We start from the raw sequence: 21,482 nt of genomic DNA, 5'->3' as shown, positions 1-21,482 counted from the left end.
GGTTAAGGGAAATGGATTCCAGATAAACTCAGGGACCTTAATAAACACAGTACAAAGTTACAGCTAGGATTTTATTTTCATGTCCAACTACTGTACACAGAGAACACTAGAATATTAGACAAATCGTACAACAAATATTTTTTTGATAAATACGTTGTACGACGAATATAATGTTTTTTTCTTCTAGATAAGTGAATAGGTTCAAAGCTCGCCCTTATAAGACTACTAGATACATACAGCAGATGACCAACTAGAGCAACTCTGGACGTGTCAAGAGTCATAAATAGCTATATTTCACAGGCCATGTCCATCTGGAAGAGCAACAACCTGGTTAAAGGGCACCAAGCGTTGAGGTAGAGACCCATCTTCCTCGTCATCATCAAACTCCAACGTGTAACTGCAAAAGGGAAACATAATTCATTAAACCCGTGAAAAAAGATCATGATTCATTGGTTGAAATTGTGGAAATGCAACAGTCAATTACAAGAAAGAAGAAAAAAGAAATACTGAGCTAGATGACCGCAAAACAGATTGGAATAATCGATTCCAGTGTTCCATTAATCAGAAGTCATTGCTCAATTATTGAGTACTATGGAATCTTAAGTCCATCTCTGAGTTCTAAGAAGCCAAGTAAGGAAATGATAAGGAACATCACTTACTCGTCGGTCTTCCTCTGGAAATCAATATACCATTGGGACCATCACATGCAAATGTAAGTCGAAAACCAATCAGTTCCTCAATACTTATGATATTATGAATAGCTCAATAAAGAAAATGCAAACTAAGACAAAAGGAAACTAGATACGGGTACCTTGCGGGCCTGGACTACTGTGGCTTTGTACAGGGCTGTGGTTCCTGGGTAAACTGCCAAAACTTGTTTTCCAGGAGGGAATTCTTGAGCGGTTGCAAGATCACTTATCTTGGGAAAAGGTATAATACGTGACCAGGGTAGCTCGTACTTTCTGCAATTGGCAAAAGAATAGAACCAGTAATTCTTGTAAGAAGACGAATAATCATTTAGTAAGCAAAGCCCGTTGCTGAAAAAAGCCACTTAGATATCACTGAACTAGCTGAACAGCAGCCTCTCAAAGTACAAAGAGTGAAAAGCGACAGTTATGCTTTAATCAATCAGCAGTATCAAATTCTTCGGTAGCAATATTAGTTTTAGAGTAAATGAGATATCGCAGCATCCAAATCAAAAATATCCACACGAAGGTGCCGAGGACAGATTTCTGTACAGCAATTCAGCAACTTACCAGTCAGCTGAGAGTAACTTATGGACTACTTACTTGTGGTCTGTGGATACCAGTCAACAACAATCACCAACAAGTAGCACAAAAGGACATTTAAATTGATCTGTATCGTTCATCAAAGTACTAGAAGAGGGAAAAAGATAAGTCACCAAAATTCCTCAATGAGTTGTTCAAAGTTGGAAGCTCAAAAAGTGAGGTAACGCTTTTTCTTTTTTCTTTTTTTTTGCCGGGGGGGGGGGGGGGGGGGGGGGGTGGAGATCACATCATTGGACAAGATATTACCCTTTTGATTTTCTAGTTTTCTTTTACCTCTAATTAATCCATGAGATTTGTTAGTCTCATGGGACATAGAGTTTTAGAAAGGTCCACGAAGGAGCCAGAAAATCTCTTAATTTCCCCCCTCATTCTTTTACCTTCTATTCCAAGTCTCTGTACTTCTTATGCAGCTTCTTAGTTATTGAAAGCATTTAATAACACTTGGACAAAATGTCATTACTGATGCATGAATGAAATTGCTCTCCACCAACAATCAAGGAGGGAATAGATTTACTCATTCAGGAGCTGGATAGAAGTAGGAAATCCAATAATAAGGTGAAAGTTTTTGTGAAGTGGACATTGCATAACGGGAAAATGCCTTAATATGTAAATTTGAGAAGTTCTGTAACATTAAATTGGAGCTATCACTTAGATCCAAGGAAGTTCCTGATAAGCCGCTTCATTACTCAACCCCCACCACCACCACCACAAAGATTTGCGGCTCAAATGCTCCCACAAACAACCGAGATTATATTTTCATACAGGTAACTCTGCATCACTTTTGTGGCTGCAAGCCCTCAACCACACTTAGTCAAATTCAGACAGTATTATGTCTGGAGGAGAACATCAGCATCATAGTCTCCAAAATCCAAGTGCCAAATGTTTTTAGGCTTGCGTCCATGGATATTAATGATTGAGGGAACAGTGAGCAAACTAGTAGGGGCAAACCAAGATAAAATGCACAAACAATCAAAAGGAAAGCACACAATCAAAATGTAAATAGGCAAAAACAATCAATAGATGTCCAAAGACATTGTAAGGCTACCTCTGGCCACCGCCTTCCTCATCATCGCCTGGCTCCTCATCTAGAACTTCAAATCTGCACAGAGATGGACAAAGTTAACACAAAATATATGTAAATGAATCCAGTCTGGATTATTTTCTCGCTATGAAGCTCTGTCACAAAACTTACTTCTTTGATTCTTTGTCATAATGAGTAACTTTAACAATGACCCACTCATCCTTTTCACCATCTTCTTGCGCGACTCTAGCAGCCACCTAGCGATAAAAAGTTTAACCATGTTATTGCCACAAGCCCACAACAAAAGTAAATAAGGTGCTTGCATGATTTTATGAAACATTGAAAGGAATGATTCACTTCCATGAAACGGATCCATACTTGTTCACCCTTCAGGCTAGCAAAGAACTCCTGCTGATTTCGCACGGAAGGAGAGAGCCTTGGAATGTCGGAGTCACCTTTCATCCTCTTCTTTTTCTGCTCGTTGCCTTCTGTCATCCATGCAAGTCCAAATGCATTAACCAAGGTAAAAGCAATTAAAATTGAAGATCATAAATAGAATTGAGTCTATTAATAATTATAGCCTAAGTTGCTCGGACTCGTGTGCGGGTATCCGACACGGATGCGGATCTGAGTGTCGGATTCGACAAAATCTACATTTTAAGATTCGGAGGTACGGATCCAGGTATGGATACGGGTGCTAGGATTCGGCTAAATTTTGAGAGAGATTCTGTGGAAAATTTATATGTATGTCGTAGAATTCAATTTTTCATTATCCAAGATGGGCGTTAAAAAACATAAATAATTAATTGTCGAAACATAAACATGTTAATAATTAATTTAGAAATTATCCCTCTTTTATATGAGAAAGAAAACATTTATAAATGCCAAATATTCACCAAGAGGAAAAGCTAAAAAGGATTTAATGTATGCCATTTCCCATGCCTTAAATCTGTAATATATTTTATTTTGAGAAATTAAAATCTCAATCCCCCCCCCCCCCCCCCCCCCCAAATTTGTCCATGGACTCTAGTCAAAGTATCCGATGCGGTTTGCCCGAATCCCGCACCCGCACCATGTCGAGACGTGTGCGGCAGCAAAAATGAGAGTCCACGCAGCTTAGATTATAGCAAGAGCATAAGTCTTTTTTTATTTCACAGAATAGATATTTGATGCATAGGCTCAACGATAATTTGCTTTTCAAGGTTTTCTTTTTTTCCTTTCCCCATGTGCCAGATTATGCATATAGCCAAAGCATTTGGGCTATCCACCAAGCTGATATTCATCTCGTTCTTACCCTCCTTTTATTACATCTCATCTTTTTACCATTTGATAGACCAACTTCGTATATATTGGGAAGTTAGAGAAGTTTGGAACCATTTTTGCCTTAAAGCAAAATGCTTTCCAGAAATGTCATTAGAAGTTAGCTACTGTGTACTTCTGCTGGATCTACACTATATCCAAAAAAGGCTAATAACACTGCAAGACAAAAAGATCCGTCATCAAATTAGCAGCCAAGATAAATTTTGTATTTTCTTCAATATACCTAAGTATTCTGCCAGTCCTTTCTAAAGCTCGACTTATCATAGACCTCAAGTTAGGGTATAACTACTATTCACGTTCTTTAGAGGAGGCAGGCACATAAAAAACTTAAAAGTACTTCAAGAGTATATGGGTGAGGTACTGTTTGTGTAGAACAAGTAACAAGAAACCAAAATCCAAAAATCAAATACTCCCTCCGGATCAGAAAGAGTGTCTACTTAGCCTTTTGTTCTTGGGTCAAAAAGAGTGTCCGCTAATCAAATCAAGAAAGAATTAACCTTATCTTTCCAGATTTGCCTCTATTATGTGTTATGTAACAAATCCCAATACCTATTTAATTAGGGGCAGTTTTGTCAAATTACCTATTTTTGTCCAGGAGTTAGTATTTTTTTAAAGGGTGTGCAAATGGCTAAGTGGACACTCTTTTTGATTCGGAGGAAGTAGCTAGGTATTAATTTTAAAGAGCGTAAAAGTAGAAATTTAATGATTGTTATGTTAATCAGTTGTACACACACCTATCCTTCTTCGTTGTTGCCCAGCACCTCCTGCAGGGATTATTGCATCCAGCTGGCCTAACAACTGGTTGGAGATACTGCAATCAAAGGGCCAGAAGGGAGAAAGAAATTATTTCAAGTTTGAAAATGAAAATATAGCAAGTATCAAAATGAAATGTAACATGTAAAAACAAACATAATAGAGTTTCTAAGTCTAAACTGTCAAATAAAGAGTTGCATAAAAATAACACCAGGTAGCTCCATTTGGACGGCATAAAAAGCTGAGTCAAAAATCACAAAACACGCTCTTAAACAACCTCCAAAGTGAAGAAACGGTGCAAAGATAAATACCTCATCTCACTCTCGGAAAGGTCTTTGGCTTGAGTGTATAACATCTTAAGTTTTGATAGGGAAGTGTCACCTGGTTTCTCAACCGCTTCTGGAGCTGCACAAGGAATGGTAAGTGCCATAATATTACACTATAAGTCTAGTTAGATACATGTCACATGCGAGTTTCTACTTCAAAGTTCAAACAGGTCAATGATCTTTGCCGGTAAAGGTTCAATAGTCATTGTCAATGGAAATTTAGAATCGTGTCAAGTGCCTAGTTTTATTACCTTACTTTTGAATTTTGGGGAAATCACGCAAACTCGAAGTTATGAGGATTCTTCAATTCTTTGTTGGACATGATTTTCTTTTTATATCCTCAATTTGGTAGAAAAATCAGTGGCATTAAAACCTAGAACCTCTCGATCTTAGGTTCTTGGCCTTAGTAATCATTAAAAGACTTATTTTAGTTAGCTAAAATAACATCGTCTTTCAATAGATTGGTTGGATTTGCTTAAAACTTAGGATATCCAACTGCAGCATCAGAATGCTTGATCATCCTATAAAGCAAATAACTTTAGCATTATTGCTTATCACAAACTTACGTCGGCATTGAAATCAGACTGCCAGACTCTAATTTTACCACTTCGGTGTTGATATTTACTTGTCTTAATAACTCTTAAGCTCATGTAACGGTTACTAGCATTTCCATAAAAAACTATCAATACAAGACATATACACATCAAATTATCACTTAAAAGTTTTTACTTTCTTCACAAAGTGGAGTAAATACAAAGGATTTAAGCAGGCCATTAATTACCGTTTCTCATAGCATTACCTAATAAGTGACCTGATTGCATAACTTCTTTTTTTCAGTGCATAGAACTTTAAACTCAAATTCAAATGATACTAACAGAATTATTGTAAAGCTTTTCACTTTCTTCATTAACACTCTAATTTAAATGAGTTAAATTTGTGATCAGACGAGTAAGAAATAACGGTAATAATACAAATGATTGAAATACTAACTGGATTGAAGTTTTTTGTGCATCTTATTGATTTCAAGGAGTACTTCCTCTTGTTCTTTCCTTAAACGGTCAAGCTCCTTTGATTTCTCCAACATTTCAGCAATGTCCGGTGACGACATTCTACACGTTTTCCGAGGAGATCGGGTTAACGATACTTCCAGAAGACAGATTAGAGTTCCAGCTAGATCATCATCTTTGCTTGTCGGAGAAGATGCACGGAGTTGCTTGTGAAAAGTCCTCTTTGCCCTTTGCTATTTTTCTTTTTCCTTATTACTTGTAGTACTATACTGTACTGCTACTAGTTAGGGGAAAACAAAAACAAAAATAAAAATAGCAGAAACATGTGATCGGATATGGTTGAGTAATACTTAGGGTTCGTTTCCTTATAATGATAAGAGGGTAATAATGTGTATTTTTTATTTTAATATATGTAATGTTGAGATTATTAATATTATAATTATGATATTGTTTTTATATCATATTTAATGTGAGATAACATCTCAAAATAATAAATTGACAGAGATCTTCTTATACAAAGTTTTTTTCGCTAAGGGCTAGTTTGGTACGATGGATAAGCAAAAATAGTCTTGGGATAAAAATTTAGCGCCGCCTTATCCCACGTTTGGTTGGAATAAAAACTCGGGATAATTAATTCCGGGATTATAGTGTTTTTTATCCCACATTGAGGGTGGAATAACAATCCCGGAATAACTTGTTTTCTAACCAAACGAGCCCTAAGACTTTTAAGAAGCCCAATGTTAAATTTTATCCAAGTTTATCTGTGTAAAATAGAACACCTAATTTATATTGTATCTCATTTTTAATCCAAAGAATCAAATATCTATCAAAAATATTAAATAAATAATTCTTCCTTTATTTGATCTTCATATTATAATCTTAGTATAACTTGTTCACAGACCTCGAATGGTACTAACGGAATTCAAAAATCACGCGATTTTGTCTCATTCGTTATTTTTGTCATGTTACTACGAGTGAAACCATGCTTTCTATATGCGTTACTTGATAAATATGAAGTGTGTAATCGATACATTTTTAACATATATTTCGGGGATTAAATAGGTAATAGTATCGGTTAAAGTATATAAATAAAGATAAGTGACAACTTTAAGAGCTTGTCTATGTATTTGTTCAATGAAATATTAGAAGATTAGTGTTTTTGAGGTAATGAGCTACAAAAACTAAAGAATGGAAGTAAATGTTTAAACTGAGTAGTAAATAAAGAATGAAACTATTTTAATTTATTGATAATATGAGTTGCTAGTCTAATGAACTGTTCAAATTAAAAAGGAAAGGTTTGTTAATACTTAATTTAGGGCTTATTTGTTCTTTGATAAAGACAGTAATATTTCCTTCTTTGGAGAATTCACATGGAATTATTCTTGGGAAACTTACCTAGATATATAGTTAGGTCATCTAGTTTACCAAACATAATTGAAGTATGCATTGTCCATATACTTCAACTGTATAGGTATTGCCTAGTTATGTATACTGTATGTATAGTATATGTAAAAATGCCAAATATGATAAATTGCTTATTGAACAGAGTTCTAAGGATGGTAAATGTACCTATTATTTTTCATCTTTGCTGACGACGAAAACCACGTCAAATCAAATCGTTGAGGATGTACAGAAATCGCTATTTGTGCCAGGGTATTACAAAATATATTGTGGCTGTGATGGCTTGTTTATAATTGGGATTGGGCAGGGTGAGGATTCAATATGTTGGCTATGGAATCCTTCGACAAGAGAATCAATACCACTCCCACCACATCAGAAGAAGTTTTTCGATATTTCTTATAGCGAGTATTCAGTTTATGGATTGGGATATGACCCAACTAGTGATGACTATAAGGTCTTCAAGGTTCCTGAGGAGGATGAAGACGCACCCAATGAAATTCTCTCACTAAAAACTGGTTCCTGGAGAAAAATTTTTGTTGGTAGATGTTGTATCGAATCCTTTGGTATGGACTATTTGGCATTTCTACAAGGAACATTTCATTGGTTATCTTATTTAGGATGTGGGATGAGTATGATTACATTTAATATTTCAAATGAGGTGTTCGGAGAGTTACCATTGCCAGGGGAAATGCGCTTCAACGGTCACATCGACCAAGGTGTAGCAGTGTTGGGTGGAATGCTAAGTGTGAATTATTTTGGAGAAAAGGAGAGTAATACTATTTTTGATTTGTGGGTAATGAAAGACTATGGTGTGAAAGAATCTTGGACTAAATTATTTTCCATGGTAGATACGAGGGCTCTTCATGAAATCATGCAAATCGTTCCGAAATATATATTTGAAGATGGTGAAGTGTTACTCGGCTCCGATAGAAGAACTGCTTTTAGGACATTCAAAGAATCACACGGAACAAGCAGTCTAATAGGGCCTCTAGTTGGTGATGAAGATATCTTTGAGTGGGATGGATTTGCTTACACAGAAAGTTTGATCTCCCCAAAAGATTGTGTTCTTGCTTAGTACTAGTATTTGCTTATGTATGATTGAGCCACTTTTAGTTGATTAGCTTGTTGGATATTTGGAGTGTCTTTTCTCCTTAGTTGTAGGCTATCTTTTGTAATTGGGCAAACACACTCTCTCTTTTCATCTAATTTTTGTTTGCATCTTCTCGATGCCTTTTAATGGAAGTCTTCTTACTCCATCAAAAAGAATGATTGTGGCACTTTTCAGTATTTTACAAAATTCAATCATGACGGTCCTATCATTAACTGGTTGGCAATGTCGATAGCAAATGTTGACTATGGTAAGTTCTGGAGGCCAATTCAGATAATTTATCAGCCAGCAACTATTGAACAGTGCTATCCAAATTGGTTTCAGAGGGTGTTGGCAATGATCAATGAGCTGGACACTGTGTTTGTCTATGAAGTTGTTGAACTATTACTTCTTGGTGCTTGAAATTTCTACACAAGGTTTTTCAGAGAGTTGCAGTGCTTGCAAGTTGAACTATCATCTTTTCTCTGTAGACCTCATGTGCCATGAAATGCTGCTACCTTTTTGTCTTATCAAATGTCATTTAGTTGGCTGGCATGTTAACTTGATATCACTGGGAATGTGCTTTTTAATTACTAAGAGATGCTTTATTTTAAAGGAGCGTTTGAACCAAGTATATTTGCTTCAATGTTAATTATATATGGAACAAAAAAAAAAACTCTTTAAACTACTAATTAGATCATGCTTTCTTTTGAAGTACAATTTGTCAATGTAAGAATTTGATTCACTTTAGATGGCACAAAATATATGTTAGCCTCATTTGAACGGGAAATGACTAATTCTTCTAACCTCTATATTCTTTTAAAGTTCTGAGATTTTCTGTTGTTAACCTGCTAATAATTTATATCTTAGTCTTAGTTGAAGACGACATGAAATGCTTTTTTAATTGATAGGTAGGACATGACTTATTCTACTATAGGACCCCTATTTCTTCCTAAGTTTTGACGTTCTGCTAATTCCTTTGATTATGACTTAGCCTCAGTTGAAGAGAACCTAATTATTGGAAGAAATGTCACATTCATCTGATGCTACATGGATGCATCTTGTGCTAGGCCTCATTGTGGTCCTTTATTTCAGGTGTTACTGCAGCTTTAATAGAAGCAATATTAGGGATTCCATTAATCCATCACGTTTTGCAATCAGCATTAGCTTTCTCATAAGACACTCAAAATCAAGAAACACAAAATGGGGCAAGCTTCAAATTGGAACATGTCAGGCATAATAGATCATTATACTCAAATATGAGGGAAAAGAACTAGCATGATCGCTATCAAGTAGTTTAGAGTTGATGACTGGCTAATCGAGAAGTTTTTGAGCGATATAAAGCAGAATAAGCACGTGCAATTAAACATGGTTTTGCTAGACTAGGCTTTTGTAACATGTTTTTAACTACTTCTCTTTTCGTTATTCAGGTGCCTGATATAATTGACAATGTTTATGTATTGTGGAACTCGACAATGGTTGTTGTGGTATGCTTGAGCTCTGTATGTTTGCTGAGGGAAGTAAAATGAGCATCCAAGGTAATGATTTATCATCATGATCGAAGAGGAACCAAGAGTTTTTACTTGATCCAGTATATATGATGTATATCCCATTGCGAAGATCCTTCAGAGGTTAGTCGAGTTCTTGTATAAGGCATAAATATTTGGGGTTGAGGCATAGATGAGTGGTTGATATTCATTTGGTATTTTGATGTTGGATTATACTGCAGATGATTGATTGGTGTTCATCGAATATCTTGATACTGGATCATACCGCATTTTTAGTTGTGTTTTGAGCATCAAGAATGGTACAAGCTCAATCAATTAGGAAATCTGCCACAATTATGATTTGGTCCAGTGTGACGAGATTATGGTGTTTGATTTATACGAACCAATATTTAAACTATTAATAAGTGAACCTTTTTGGACGATGAAGGGTAATTCTGTCACTTAACAACTGCATCCATGCATATTCAAATATTAAACATGTGTCCCAGTTTCTCCTTCATCTTTGCTGGACTTATTTCTTCCTTCCTATTCTCTTCAACCGCTTTGGTGTCTTGCTCTCTGGTTCTTCTCCTTCATCTACAGGTTATTATTCTCTTTTTTTCTATCTATTTATTCTCCGTCTATTTGATATTACTCCTTTGCATTAATGAAGTGTTGAATGTGGATAATTTATTCTAATTTTATTGTTTTATGAAGGGTTTTGAGATTTTCACTTAAAAGTATGAAATTGTGTTTTCTTCAACAGACGACCAAAGGTTTTGAGATCTTTTGTTGTATTTGTACGAATGCTTGGCTATCTGGATGGGGAAAACAGATTTTTCTTTAAGTTTGTATTCACTTATAGCTTTGTTCTTTCCTTCCTGTGCTATCTTTTTAATTGTGCTGAATAAATCTATTTAATTTGTTTTGGGTTTTAATGTTTTGTCCCTGTAGATACTCCTGTGGTCAATTGTTTCAGTTATTTGTGATGTAGCAATTGCTATTCCTAAAAGTTCACTAGCACCTAAGACGCTATGTATCTTCAATAGGCAACTTTCTGTGAAAAAACATGCTTAAGGTTTGTCGTCATATAGTAAGCCCTCATCAAACTGAAGACAGACTAATATTTAAGACCATGACTATATATATGTGGTGTTTGGTTTTGTTCTGGCTTATGGAGTATCACATATACGGACCAAAAAAAAACGGAGAGGAATTTGTTGTTTTGTAGAATGAATTTTTGTGTGATAAGTGACGTAATGAGCAAGTTTGTTCTTGCTCTTAAGGAAGTTAGTTATGAATTTGCCTCTTGCTTTGGTATTGTAAGTGTTTTTCTATTGAGCTATTCTTATATCTTATCAGGTGCTTCAAATTCTTGAATCACTACATTATGTTGGTTTCACTTTTCACTTTAGGCCTCCACTGTAATCAGCATGGTTGGTCTCATAAGATTAATTGAAGAAGACTCTTACCATAGCTTATAGATGAGAGAGAAAAAGAGCACGTGAAGGATCTCGAGTTCTTATCTGTGCCCATAGAGGTAGGCTCTCCTGTATTAGCTAATATATTATGTAGTTAAATAACAGTGTTTTATCGTTCTTCTTCTACTTCTATTTGGAGAGGAGGGTGGCGGATTGTCACACCCCATTTTAACCGGGTTAATTTAGGAGTATGACGTATTGGTGATTCCTATATGTTTTGTTTAAGGAGTCGCCACCTAATTATTTTAACGGTGAATTAGGACACCTAGAGATTAACTAAGGCAAAGTTAAAACTAAACCGCAATTAATAGTCTGCTTAACCAATGTGATTCTAGGTAAGGGCTCTATATTATCCTAAAGGGAAGGGGTTAGGCATCCTTTAGAATCCGCTAACTACGGTTGTCCGGCCAAACTTAGGTTAATTAATTAAGGCTAAAGATGCAAATATAATATTTAAAATTAATGAAAATAACTTATAAATACTGCTAAAGCTTTTAAGAAAATATAAAATGTTGCTTAAGATGAAATTTAGAGAAAATATAATGATTTATAGAAAAGAGGATTTTAAGTGCTACTTCGAATAAAACTTATAAAATTGCTCTAAATAATAATGCTTTAAAATTAAGATTTGCATAGAATATATAAATAGAAGAAAACACGGGTTTGTGCAGTGTTTTAATAACTATTTGAAACAAACCAAATGGTGAGATATTAATGATTCTTTTTTTGCGATTTAAGAGTATAAACAAAAATACAAAATAGCTAATGTGAATTTTAAATAAGACTTATATTGTATCAATATGGTGATGTAGAAATGCTTTATTTTCTTTAAATATGATGGAAAAGGGGCATAAGTTTCCTTCCCTTGTCATTAGCTTCATTAATTATGCTTAGCTAAAATGATGTGTGATTGATTCCAAATTTGAAGAGTTATTTACGAATATACTAGAATTTATATTTGAGTATTAACAATGCTTTTGAAATGTCTATGACAGTAAAATATGATTCCCTTTACTTAAAATATATAGTCATGCCATTTTGCAATTTGATTATTCCAGTGAAAGAATAAACGTTATAAGCATTATAAATAATTTTGACATAAAATAAAACAAAATGAAACCTATAGAATTAATTACTGGTTTACTACCCATTATTAAGATTAAACCCCGCTAACTTCACTAAGATTCATCTAAATTAACAAGTGTTAGTCATGCAATAAAAGTAGATATAGTTCAAATGGGCTCAGCCCATTTAGGACTGCTGCAATCGAGAATGGATTCAGCCCATTTTGGGGCTGTTTGCGATCTGCAACTGTTATTGGGCCTCGGCCCAGTTTCTTCTTCTTTTTTTTTTTTCGCAGGTGGGCTGACTCGAGAGGAAGATTTTGTTGGGCTTATAGCCCGACTCCGAATGCAGGAGAAGAACGAGTCCCTCGGATTTGTATGCGATGGTCATGCATAGAAAAAGAAAAGGATTAGTATCTATTCAATGAATGAAATTAAACATGTAAAAAAAAAAAAAGAAATAAATTCGAGACGGATCCAAGATTATGCATGCTGTGTATATTTAAGAGGAAAATGAAATAGAGATGGAAAGAAAAGGGAAGGCCTTAAACCAATTCAAACACCAAAAATCAGACAGATCGTTTAGAACCAGCTCGGCCTGGCATATTCGATTACATGGAAGGGAGTTTTTAATTATGCTTGTAAGAAAAGCACAAAGAAAAGGGTCAACCATTCAACAAAAAGATAAAGAAGGGACAAGCCCACATGCAGTTTTAGAAATGTGCAAACCAAAACCAAACAAAAAGCACAGTTTCATGAATAACCAGTGGGAATACCCAGATACCTTAACATCTTTCAAACAGGTAGTCAAATGAACATGCATATCCGACATTCTCATTCTAATGTATTAACTAGATGCAGCAACTTCACCATTCATATAAGTTTAGATGAATATATCCTGAGGATGTATGCTCGCATGCTTCATATAATGCCCACAAGTGAGCTTAACAGATTCGACTCAAACAGGGAGTGACCTCATATCATACAATTAGCATGTTTTATCAATAGGGAACCTCAAAATACACTTTCATAAAATGTTGTTCGACCTTATTAATATGTTCTAAAATCTAAAAAAAAATGGAAGCTAACAGTAAATTAATTGCACAGGCTTCATAGTTTGAACTGAATCATTCGGATGAGCACCCAAATAATCTAGTCTACTTAATGTGTCAGATCAATGTAGTCCAGTCTTAATGAATACAGCTTAGGTCTAGACAAAACCAAACAGGGCTCTCAGGTTTTGCATAGACTGGTTGGTCAACAATCCAACCATTTTAAAAGAGTATTTCCGCAATAAATTAACTCAGTCAGCATACCAAAGATCTTTATCCATTTTTGTAACCTCAATCACAGATCTTATTAACATATTTTCAGTCTGACCATATCCATATCATCTCAAAATAAACCTAACATGCCATCTATCTATAGCGGGATCATGCTTACTACGATTAACAAATAACCAACCTACAAATCATGATCGACTAGAGCATAACCAACATATAATGCGCACTTAGTAGCAACGTGGGGGGAACAGACGCGTGGGGGGGACAAGGCGGAGTGGGGGTGGCAGAGGTAACGTGGAGGCGGCAGAAGGGAATGGGGGTGTCAGAGAGCAGGTGGAGGAGAGAAGAGATGAAGGAAGAGAGCAAAGGGGGTGTGCGCGGCGGAGGAGAAGAGTGAAATGGTTTCCCTTATTTTGAACGAAAATGGGCTGGACCCGGTCCATCTGTGGACTGGGTCGATTTTTGGACCGGATATTAAAAGAATGGGTTAGCGAATTAAAACACGGACTGGTCTAAAAAATTGGGATCAAAATATGGGCTGGTCAAGAAATATTTATGAGTTGATTGGGCTTTGATTTGGGATCCGATAAATCAAAAATACGGACTGAGTGCACGAAATAGTTTGGCTTCTAAATTTAAATAAAAGACCTGTTTAAATAATTTGTGTTAAAACATTGCTCAATATGAAATATGCAATCATTAATGCTCAGATAAAAATGGCGTTGTAATAGCCGTGCAATAATATTTCGAAAATCCACAGTAAAATAAATACTATTATTTAATTATGCAAAGATAAATGCGATGCGTGTGCGTAAGCTGGTAAAATGCCGAAATGATAAAAATTGTGAATTATAATAATAGTAATAAATAATAATAATAATAATAATAATAATAATAATAATAATAATAATAATAGTAACTGTAATAGAATAATGAAGTGCCGGTATTGATAAGAGGCTAATAATTATAGTAAAAAATAAATATATATTTTTTAATTTTCTAAAAATATTAAAAGCGTAAATAGGTATTTTGGAGGAGAGGCGGGACAAAATTGGGTGTCAACACGGATGACAACATTGTATGTCATTTGATATTGTATATTTCTTATATGAAATTTTGATTAGACAAAGGATGACTGTAATTAAAAAAATTTGGAGTTCTGAACAATTTAAAAAATTTGGGACATACAAATTTTGGACTACGATGTCTCTTAAGTAATAATTACTGCATGTGCATCGTTATAACCAAAATAACCAAAGATTAAAGGGGAACAAGAAAGAAGAAAACAAAAAGGTTTAGGTACATTACAGAAGAAAAAGAAAGACGTATAAATACATCATTCTGAATTCAGTATGGTCACATTGAGCTTGCATATGATAGCTGAGAAATGTATGTTTAGTACTAAGTCACTTGATTTGTTGACAATTATTAGCTTTTAGACACTTATACAAAAATCAGAAGATTTTGCAATTTTACAATAGGTTGTGGGTGTATATTTCCTTCTTGAATGTTGCCTATGTTGTATGAACTGCGGTGAGCCCTTTTTTACAACCTACTCTTATCCTGATGCAGGGACTTGCTTTTATGGAATCAACTTTTCTTTTGGGGAGTCGTGAATTTCCTGTGCTAAACCTGAACATTCAATCAAGTTGAGGTATGAACTAAACTACTGAATCTTAAGTAATGATTTCAGCTAAAGGGAGCATGATGTTGTCATATATTTGAGTAACCAGATGGTTAACGTCCTCTTAATCTTACAGCTGGTTATCGAGATGTGAGCATAGATTTCAGTAGTTGAAACAAAGGCTATGAGACCTATTTTCCCTTTCCACTTAAAAACCTTCTTGTGAAAGGTAAAGTGTGATTATATCCTAAACTAAATGGTTTAAGCAAAGAATTTAAAAAGGTACTTTCCCTCCTTCATTTTATATGTTGTCATAATGGCGACATGGCATATACCAAAGTATCCTTGAAATTTGTGATGTTCATTTCTCTTGTTCATTTTATATATGACGTTACGACAGCATATATTTTGAAGTTTTTATACTTTTTTCAAAATGCCCCAACCTTCCTTCACATGGTTGGCTGAGCATATGAATTTTCTTGATATGAACTGTTTATAAAATATAGAAACAAAAGGAGTAGCTATTTATAACAAAGGTGATAACCAAAATATAAAGTAGATCATAACCTGTTATAACAAGATTATATATATTTTTTCACGATACTTCATCAGCTTAAGGTGGTTAATCTACTGTTTGGATGCAGGAGATTTCATGCCAGTATGCATCACGGAGCTTGGTACGGTGGCAGCTTATCTAGGAAGTTAGCTGAACGAGGAGTCAAGCTTCTGGGTTTTTCTTGTGATGATGGTCAGACTCACAAGAGTGGTTCAAGGTTTTGGATATTAAAAGTTTCTAGAAAGTGTTGAATGTCAAGATTTGACTCTACATGTTATATCTAACTTCATGTTAGCTTATCTGATTCCATGCGGAAGTCAATTAAGCCATGTAGTTCACTTTTCACCTCCTTTCTTGATCAAAACATTCTTGTGAAACTTTTTCATGAAAAAGAATGAACCTATTTCTATTTGTTTAATTCTAAGTATGTTAAAGTGTTTGTGGACGTTAATCATACGCTTTTGAGTTGCTAAACAGATTGTTTCTCTAGAACTGTCCATTTGGATAATTTTTCTACTTCTATGACTTACATGTAGGTTATTTTGGTAGTGAGTTATTCCGAAAATGACATTCTAAACAAAAGATTGAGATTCTATAAAGAAGAGGGAAAAGTTTGGAGTTCCAAATGGATTCCATGAAGGCTATAATGTAGCACCTTAAGGCTGATACTTCATTTTTACTTGGTCTTTTAGTACAATTGACCAAGACACCTATTAATGCTTCTGTCCCCATGCACTACAGATGCCAAGAAATAAACTCATCTTGGACCATATCTGTTTAGTTAGATAGATCAAGCATTTGCTGATTTTATTTGTTTTAACTGAAAACAATGATATTCATGAAACTACCAAGTTATCTGATGTAGCTGATAAGAAAGTGCCTTAGGAAATATTGCCTGGACATGCTCAAAACCGAATTGGCATCATTCAGTACGGATGGTTCTAATCTTCATGAAAGGTACTGAGCAACAACTTCTTCAATGGATTCTCAAGATTATTGCAGGAATTCCAGTTCCAAATGGCAGTTAAAAGTTCATTTTGCTTCCCAATTGAGGTTGTCAAATTTTGCTGAAGATAGTTCTAATGTATTGCTAATTAGTGTTTTTTCAGATTCCTTCCAATATTTTTTTATGGTACTGAAGTAGCTTGGAGCATATGCTTCCTAATAATCTTTTTGCTTCTCCCACAGATTAGCTGCAGACCAGCAAACTGTATTCTCACTAGTTCAACTGAAGCTCGTGTTATTTCCACATGCTAAGGTACTCAATTTCTACATGTTGTTGTATTTTCTGATCATGTTGATCTTATTAACAGAGAACAAAACTTTCCACACTCCAATGAAGGAAAAGTCTTGCCATTTTTCTTTAGAACTTTGAAAATCCTCAACTTGAACCAGCAAAATGTCTTTCTAAGATCATACATAATTTCAGTTGTAACTTGAATTTGATATATGTTTTGAAATATGATAAATTAGTCTTATTTTGGTAGTTTTTCTACAAATTATCTTCAACTAACTTCAACATAAGTTGTACTGTAAACTTATGATGAACAAGAGCATCTTGGTACATTTTCCTTCGGTTCACAGCTTTCATATTCATATTTTTCTTATTTTAGTGACACGTGTTTACCTTTTTTGGTTTGTGGAAGAAAAGTGAAAAAACTGGCTTTACTTCCACTTTTATTACTGGCTGTTCTGCTCAATAAGATATGTATTTGATGGTAGTTGCTCTTTAAAAAATTTGGTAACTTTTTTTTTAACGCAGTATACATAGTATTATATTGAATTTTTCGTGGTTGAAACTTGTAACAATTTCAATAAATAGGTGAGACGATCTCAGGCAGCCAGCTTAAACAGTGAGTAAAATGATAGATGTCAGTCGGTGGAGGAATTGCTTGGACAGAGAATGAGGACATGTCAGTAACCGTTGAGCTTCTGTCACTGTCAGTACAATATTAAAATTGATGTCTTTTTTCTCATATGTTTTATAAGAAATTCATGAGTACTTATCTTTTGTGTTAAAGATTGCAAGTCATTTATTTTAAAACAATGTGTTTATGTCACCTTTTGACTTTTGTATATTCACTGTTGAAAATGACTAGAAAAATGCTTGCACTTACTTGATTAGTTGATTCCAGATAAGTTGATAATTTAGTCGTTTACTGGAAGATGATGAGCTTTCTTTTTCTCATTAGTTTTTTTTTTTTTACAAGTTAATGACAGAGAAAGTCGATGCTTGCTGACTTCACAGATACCTCTAATCCCTTTTTTATTTTATCATTTTGAATTTTGAGTAGTTTATTGTGAGTCCATAGTCGCATCTAACTTTGGGAGAATTTCCTTGTGGGGATTGTGTTGTTAATTCAATTGCCACTACTATTTTGTATACAACCCTGAGCTAAAAGTCTAAATGGTTTTTGTTGGCTTCTCTGCATACGTCCCAATTTGCAGAGCTTTGAAATGGCTCTGCTAATAGCTCTTCCCTTTCTTCTCCAATGACCCAAACAGCTGAAAACTCTTACTAGCCTCCGCCCAAGTCTGAAACCTCTTTCTTCATAACTCAAAATTTGCAATTTTTTTTTTTTTTTTAAGAAATGGGAAATTGAATATGTGCATGTTCTGGGTTATAGTAGATTAACTCTCAGTATAATTTGGAGATTCTGCACTTGATAAAGAGTTTTTTTTTTTTTATATTAAGCCATCACCATTAGGTTGTGAACCTATGGTGTGGGGGGTTTGGCTTGACCCCTACCATGTATTATATAAGTAAAGATAATTTACAATGACTAGAGGGGGACATGGAACCTTGCCTCTAGTCTACAAAAGAGATTGTAAAAACAATCTAAAAGGGAGGAGATAGCCAAATGAACAGAATCCTCCCTAGCTATCAAGATATTCTAGCTTACAAAGAAGTTACATTTTTCAAATCTTCTTCTAAAAGTAGGAAGTTGTTGCTTATCAAGTTGAATTAGCCCCTTGACTTCTCTTGGTAAATCCCTTTGAGAAAGATATAAGGTCCTCCTTCTACTTGTTGAAGCCATTTTAGCAAGGAAATCAGCCGCCATGTTAGCCTCTATGTAACAGTGACAAATTTGCACAGTTGCATCTTTAAGAAAGCCATTTGTGGTGTTGATGATCTGCTTGAGCTTCAAGTTGTCTGTATCTTTGTTGAGCAACATCTTGACTATGAGTTGGGAGTCTAGCTCAATTTGCACATTATCAAAGCCATGATTCATGCACCATCTAATGCCATGCTCAGCAGCCAATGCTTCTGCAATATTGTGACTCTCACAATCCACAGAGATAGAAAAAGCCATTATTAGATCCCCTTCCTCATTTCTTAGAATGCCACCTATACCGGCACGGTTAGGAATATCCACAAAACTACCATCAGTGTTAAGTTTAAACCATCCCATCTCTGGTTTTCTCCAACATACAGGGATGCATTTTACCACAGGGCTAAGTTTTTCAATCATGTCACAACAGTTACACCAGTTGCCTTCTACATTGATGTTGGGATATGCAACAGTTATTGCAGCTTTCATGTTCCAGGTGATTTGCATTTCCATCTTGTATAAATCAAACTTCTTTTGTTCCCCAAATCTGCAAGAACTCCAAGCTTTCCATATCTCCCACAATATCATCATTGGAGCAATCTGCATAGTAAATTTGTGGACCTTGTTTTTGGCTTTCCTATTCCACCATTCTTCAAGTAAATTTGGCTTTCCTATTCCACCATTCTTCAAGTAAATCTGGTATAATTAATCTGGTATTGATGGTTTTTCTAATACAAATATTATGCATCTGCTTCTTTAGACCAATACCGTTGAATACTGCAACAAAATAAGGCATGTAGCAACGAAAGTTTGTGAAATGGACTTGTGAATATCCGGTACAAATTTCTTCCTCAAATGGATGTTTAATAGTATGAAGTGTTCAGATATAGTTGATATTTAATTAGCCTTATAGTACTACTTTCTTTTTCACCATTTATGTTAAATCATTGAAACAAGTATGAAATTATTCTCACCTATAATAGAAGCTATATCTAGGAAAGTTATTAAGAATTGAGATCATCCATTTGGTTATTTCTCTGGCAGTTTAGAATGCATATTTACTATACTTTGGAATTTTGAATTTCATCATGTATGATTGATTGAGGTTAGCTATTTATCATCCTATATTTACCTTGATATGTTATCTTCTAAGTCTATTGTTTGTTTTTTCTTCTTTTTCCCGGTGGATATCCAGATCAAATGAGGTATCAACTGCAGCTCGTTACCCAATTACAGCATCAACTTATGTATCAGTTTTTGTCTTTCTAGCAGGCTAAAAAGTGTAGCTGTATAACTTTGTTCCAATAATATGAAGCATATTATCTTAATATATAGCTTTATGACATCTTCCTACTAAAGAATTTAAAATAAGTATGGAACTACTTTTGGATATCGAATCGCTTTTAGTACAACAATGATTGACAACACGGGCACGGGCCATCTAGTATATATATGTGTGATCGTTTCTTAGATGACCAATTACTCCTCTGTTGAAGGTGTCTTTTATTACATTTGTTAGATGTGCAATTACTCAAGGTGTTTTGTATTGCAAGCCCCATTCTAAATAGCCGGTGTTTTGTATTGCAAATAGCTATTCAAGGACTCTTGCAACTCCAATAAGAACATTCAATCACACATGTCTAATTTGTTTCTTGCTTGATTCATCAAATTTATCTCAGACGGGTTGCATATTAAGCTTGATAGTCGAGAAGTTAACTCCGTCTAGAACCGGCCAACTCAAAAAACAAGAAAAATGATTCAATTATTTGAGATCTTTTGCACGACTGGGGCGTCTTATTCTCCTCTTGCTTTTAGCTGCATTAGAACTCAGAATTTGGAGCACGGGCTATGGTACATCCAGTATATCCCTATGTGGCTTTTGCTGTGCCAACCAAACCAGGGCAACTTTTCAATAGCATAAAACCATTAGTTAAAGGGACATATTTGTAACGAAAGATAACGGTAAGGGCTCCTATAATCCAATACTAGTCGCATGAGGCCCGTTTTAAGTCCGAGCCCAAACTCATGATACAGAAATAGTAAAATTAATTAAGAAAATATAACTTATGTCACATTTTTTTAATTCATAATTAATTTAATTTTGTGCCATGTTAATTATTATCTTTTTGGTAACTCTTTATAATTATTAAGTTTCTTATTCACATAATTGACTATTTTTTAAAGGACAAAGTTATTTATGAGGAAATAAGTTTGGAAGGAGAACTAAAATACAAATCTTTGGAGGTATCCATATTTGGTTGGTCAAAATTTTTTAAAAATGTTTTCTCTAGGAACACAATTTCCTTAAAAATGAGGAAAATGACTTCCCTAGTGAGAGTAGGAAAATCAAGTTCCACAAATGATATTATACATTTACTATGTCCTCCCCGCCTCCAATACACCTCATCTTCACCCCATCCCAGCACCCCACAAACCTCACCACCCATAGTACTTGTCCAGATTATATACAAAAGTTTTCAAGATAACATTTTTTGTTTCCGTACCGAACGCAAAAAAATATGTAAGAAATACACTTATTTTCCTGAAAAATATTTCCTTTCATACCAAACACACCCAAAGAGAATATTATGGGGTGCTAATTAGTAAGACCTAATAAAGCACTCATTGGAATGAAATCACGACTCCGAAGTTATATAAATTTTACCAAAATGTATAATGACAAATAATGTAAAAGGTACTCCCTCGGTTCCTTTTTACTTGTCTCTTAAG

General features: G+C 34.8%; 2 protein-coding genes and 1 long non-coding RNA gene across 6 annotated transcripts; 2 read left to right on the top strand and 1 right to left on the bottom strand.

Moving 5' to 3' along the window:
* Positions 1 to 43: 43 nt before the first annotated feature.
* LOC132625188 (SAGA-associated factor 29 homolog A) lies at positions 44 to 6,073 on the bottom strand. Of its 4 annotated transcripts, none has more exons than XM_060340011.1 (9): positions 5,700 to 6,073; positions 4,695 to 4,788; positions 4,365 to 4,441; positions 2,689 to 2,798; positions 2,482 to 2,567; positions 2,335 to 2,388; positions 812 to 962; positions 660 to 673; positions 44 to 400 (listed from the first exon to the last, which is right to left on the bottom strand). In XM_060340011.1, the coding sequence occupies exons 1-9, from the start codon at positions 5,815 to 5,817 to the stop codon at positions 295 to 297; spliced, it is 810 nt and encodes a 269-aa protein (XP_060195994.1). In that variant the 5' UTR covers positions 5,818 to 6,073; the 3' UTR covers positions 44 to 294. The 4 variants fall into 4 exon arrangements, with proteins under 4 accessions (XP_060195994.1, XP_060195996.1, XP_060195995.1 ...); XM_060340013.1 differs by having other exon boundaries at positions 2,689 to 2,795; XM_060340012.1 differs by having other exon boundaries at positions 44 to 397; positions 5,700 to 6,071.
* Positions 6,074 to 7,211: 1,138 nt separating this feature from the next.
* Positions 7,212 to 8,192, top strand: LOC132624768 (F-box protein CPR1-like). The gene has a single exon (XM_060339496.1). The coding sequence runs from the start codon at positions 7,212 to 7,214 to the stop codon at positions 8,190 to 8,192; it is 981 nt and encodes a 326-aa protein (XP_060195479.1).
* Positions 8,193 to 11,108: 2,916 nt separating this feature from the next.
* On the top strand, positions 11,109 to 17,746 carry LOC132624849 (uncharacterized). The gene is made up of 4 exons (XR_009576548.1): positions 11,109 to 11,231; positions 15,092 to 15,173; positions 15,788 to 16,957; positions 17,522 to 17,746. It is a non-coding gene; the product is annotated as an uncharacterized LOC132624849 (long non-coding RNA).
* The last annotated feature ends 3,736 nt before the right edge of the window (positions 17,747 to 21,482 follow it).

The sequence above is a fragment of the Lycium barbarum genome, chromosome 12, assembly GCF_019175385.1.
Source record: "Lycium barbarum isolate Lr01 chromosome 12, ASM1917538v2, whole genome shotgun sequence".
NCBI classification, from domain to species: Eukaryota; Viridiplantae; Streptophyta; class Magnoliopsida; order Solanales; family Solanaceae; genus Lycium; species Lycium barbarum.
This window is presented reverse-complemented; position numbering and strand designations above follow the sequence as displayed.

Excerpts from the sequence above, each read along its gene's own strand:
- LOC132624768 (XM_060339496.1), top strand. The coding sequence starts at position 7,212 with ATGTATAGTATATGTAAAAATGCCAAATATGATAAATTGCTTATTGAA.
- LOC132625188 (XM_060340011.1), bottom strand. The coding sequence starts at position 5,817 with ATGTCGTCACCGGACATTGCTGAAATGTTGGAGAAATCAAAGGAGCTT. Across the intron at positions 4,789-5,699 it reads GCACAAAAAACTTCAATCCA|CTCCAGAAGCGGTTGAGAAA; the intron begins GTTAGTATTTCA and ends TTCCTTGTGCAG. Across the intron at positions 963-2,334 it reads GAGGAAGGCGGTGGCCAGAG|AAAGTACGAGCTACCCTGGT; the intron begins GTAGCCTTACAA and ends TGCCAATTGCAG.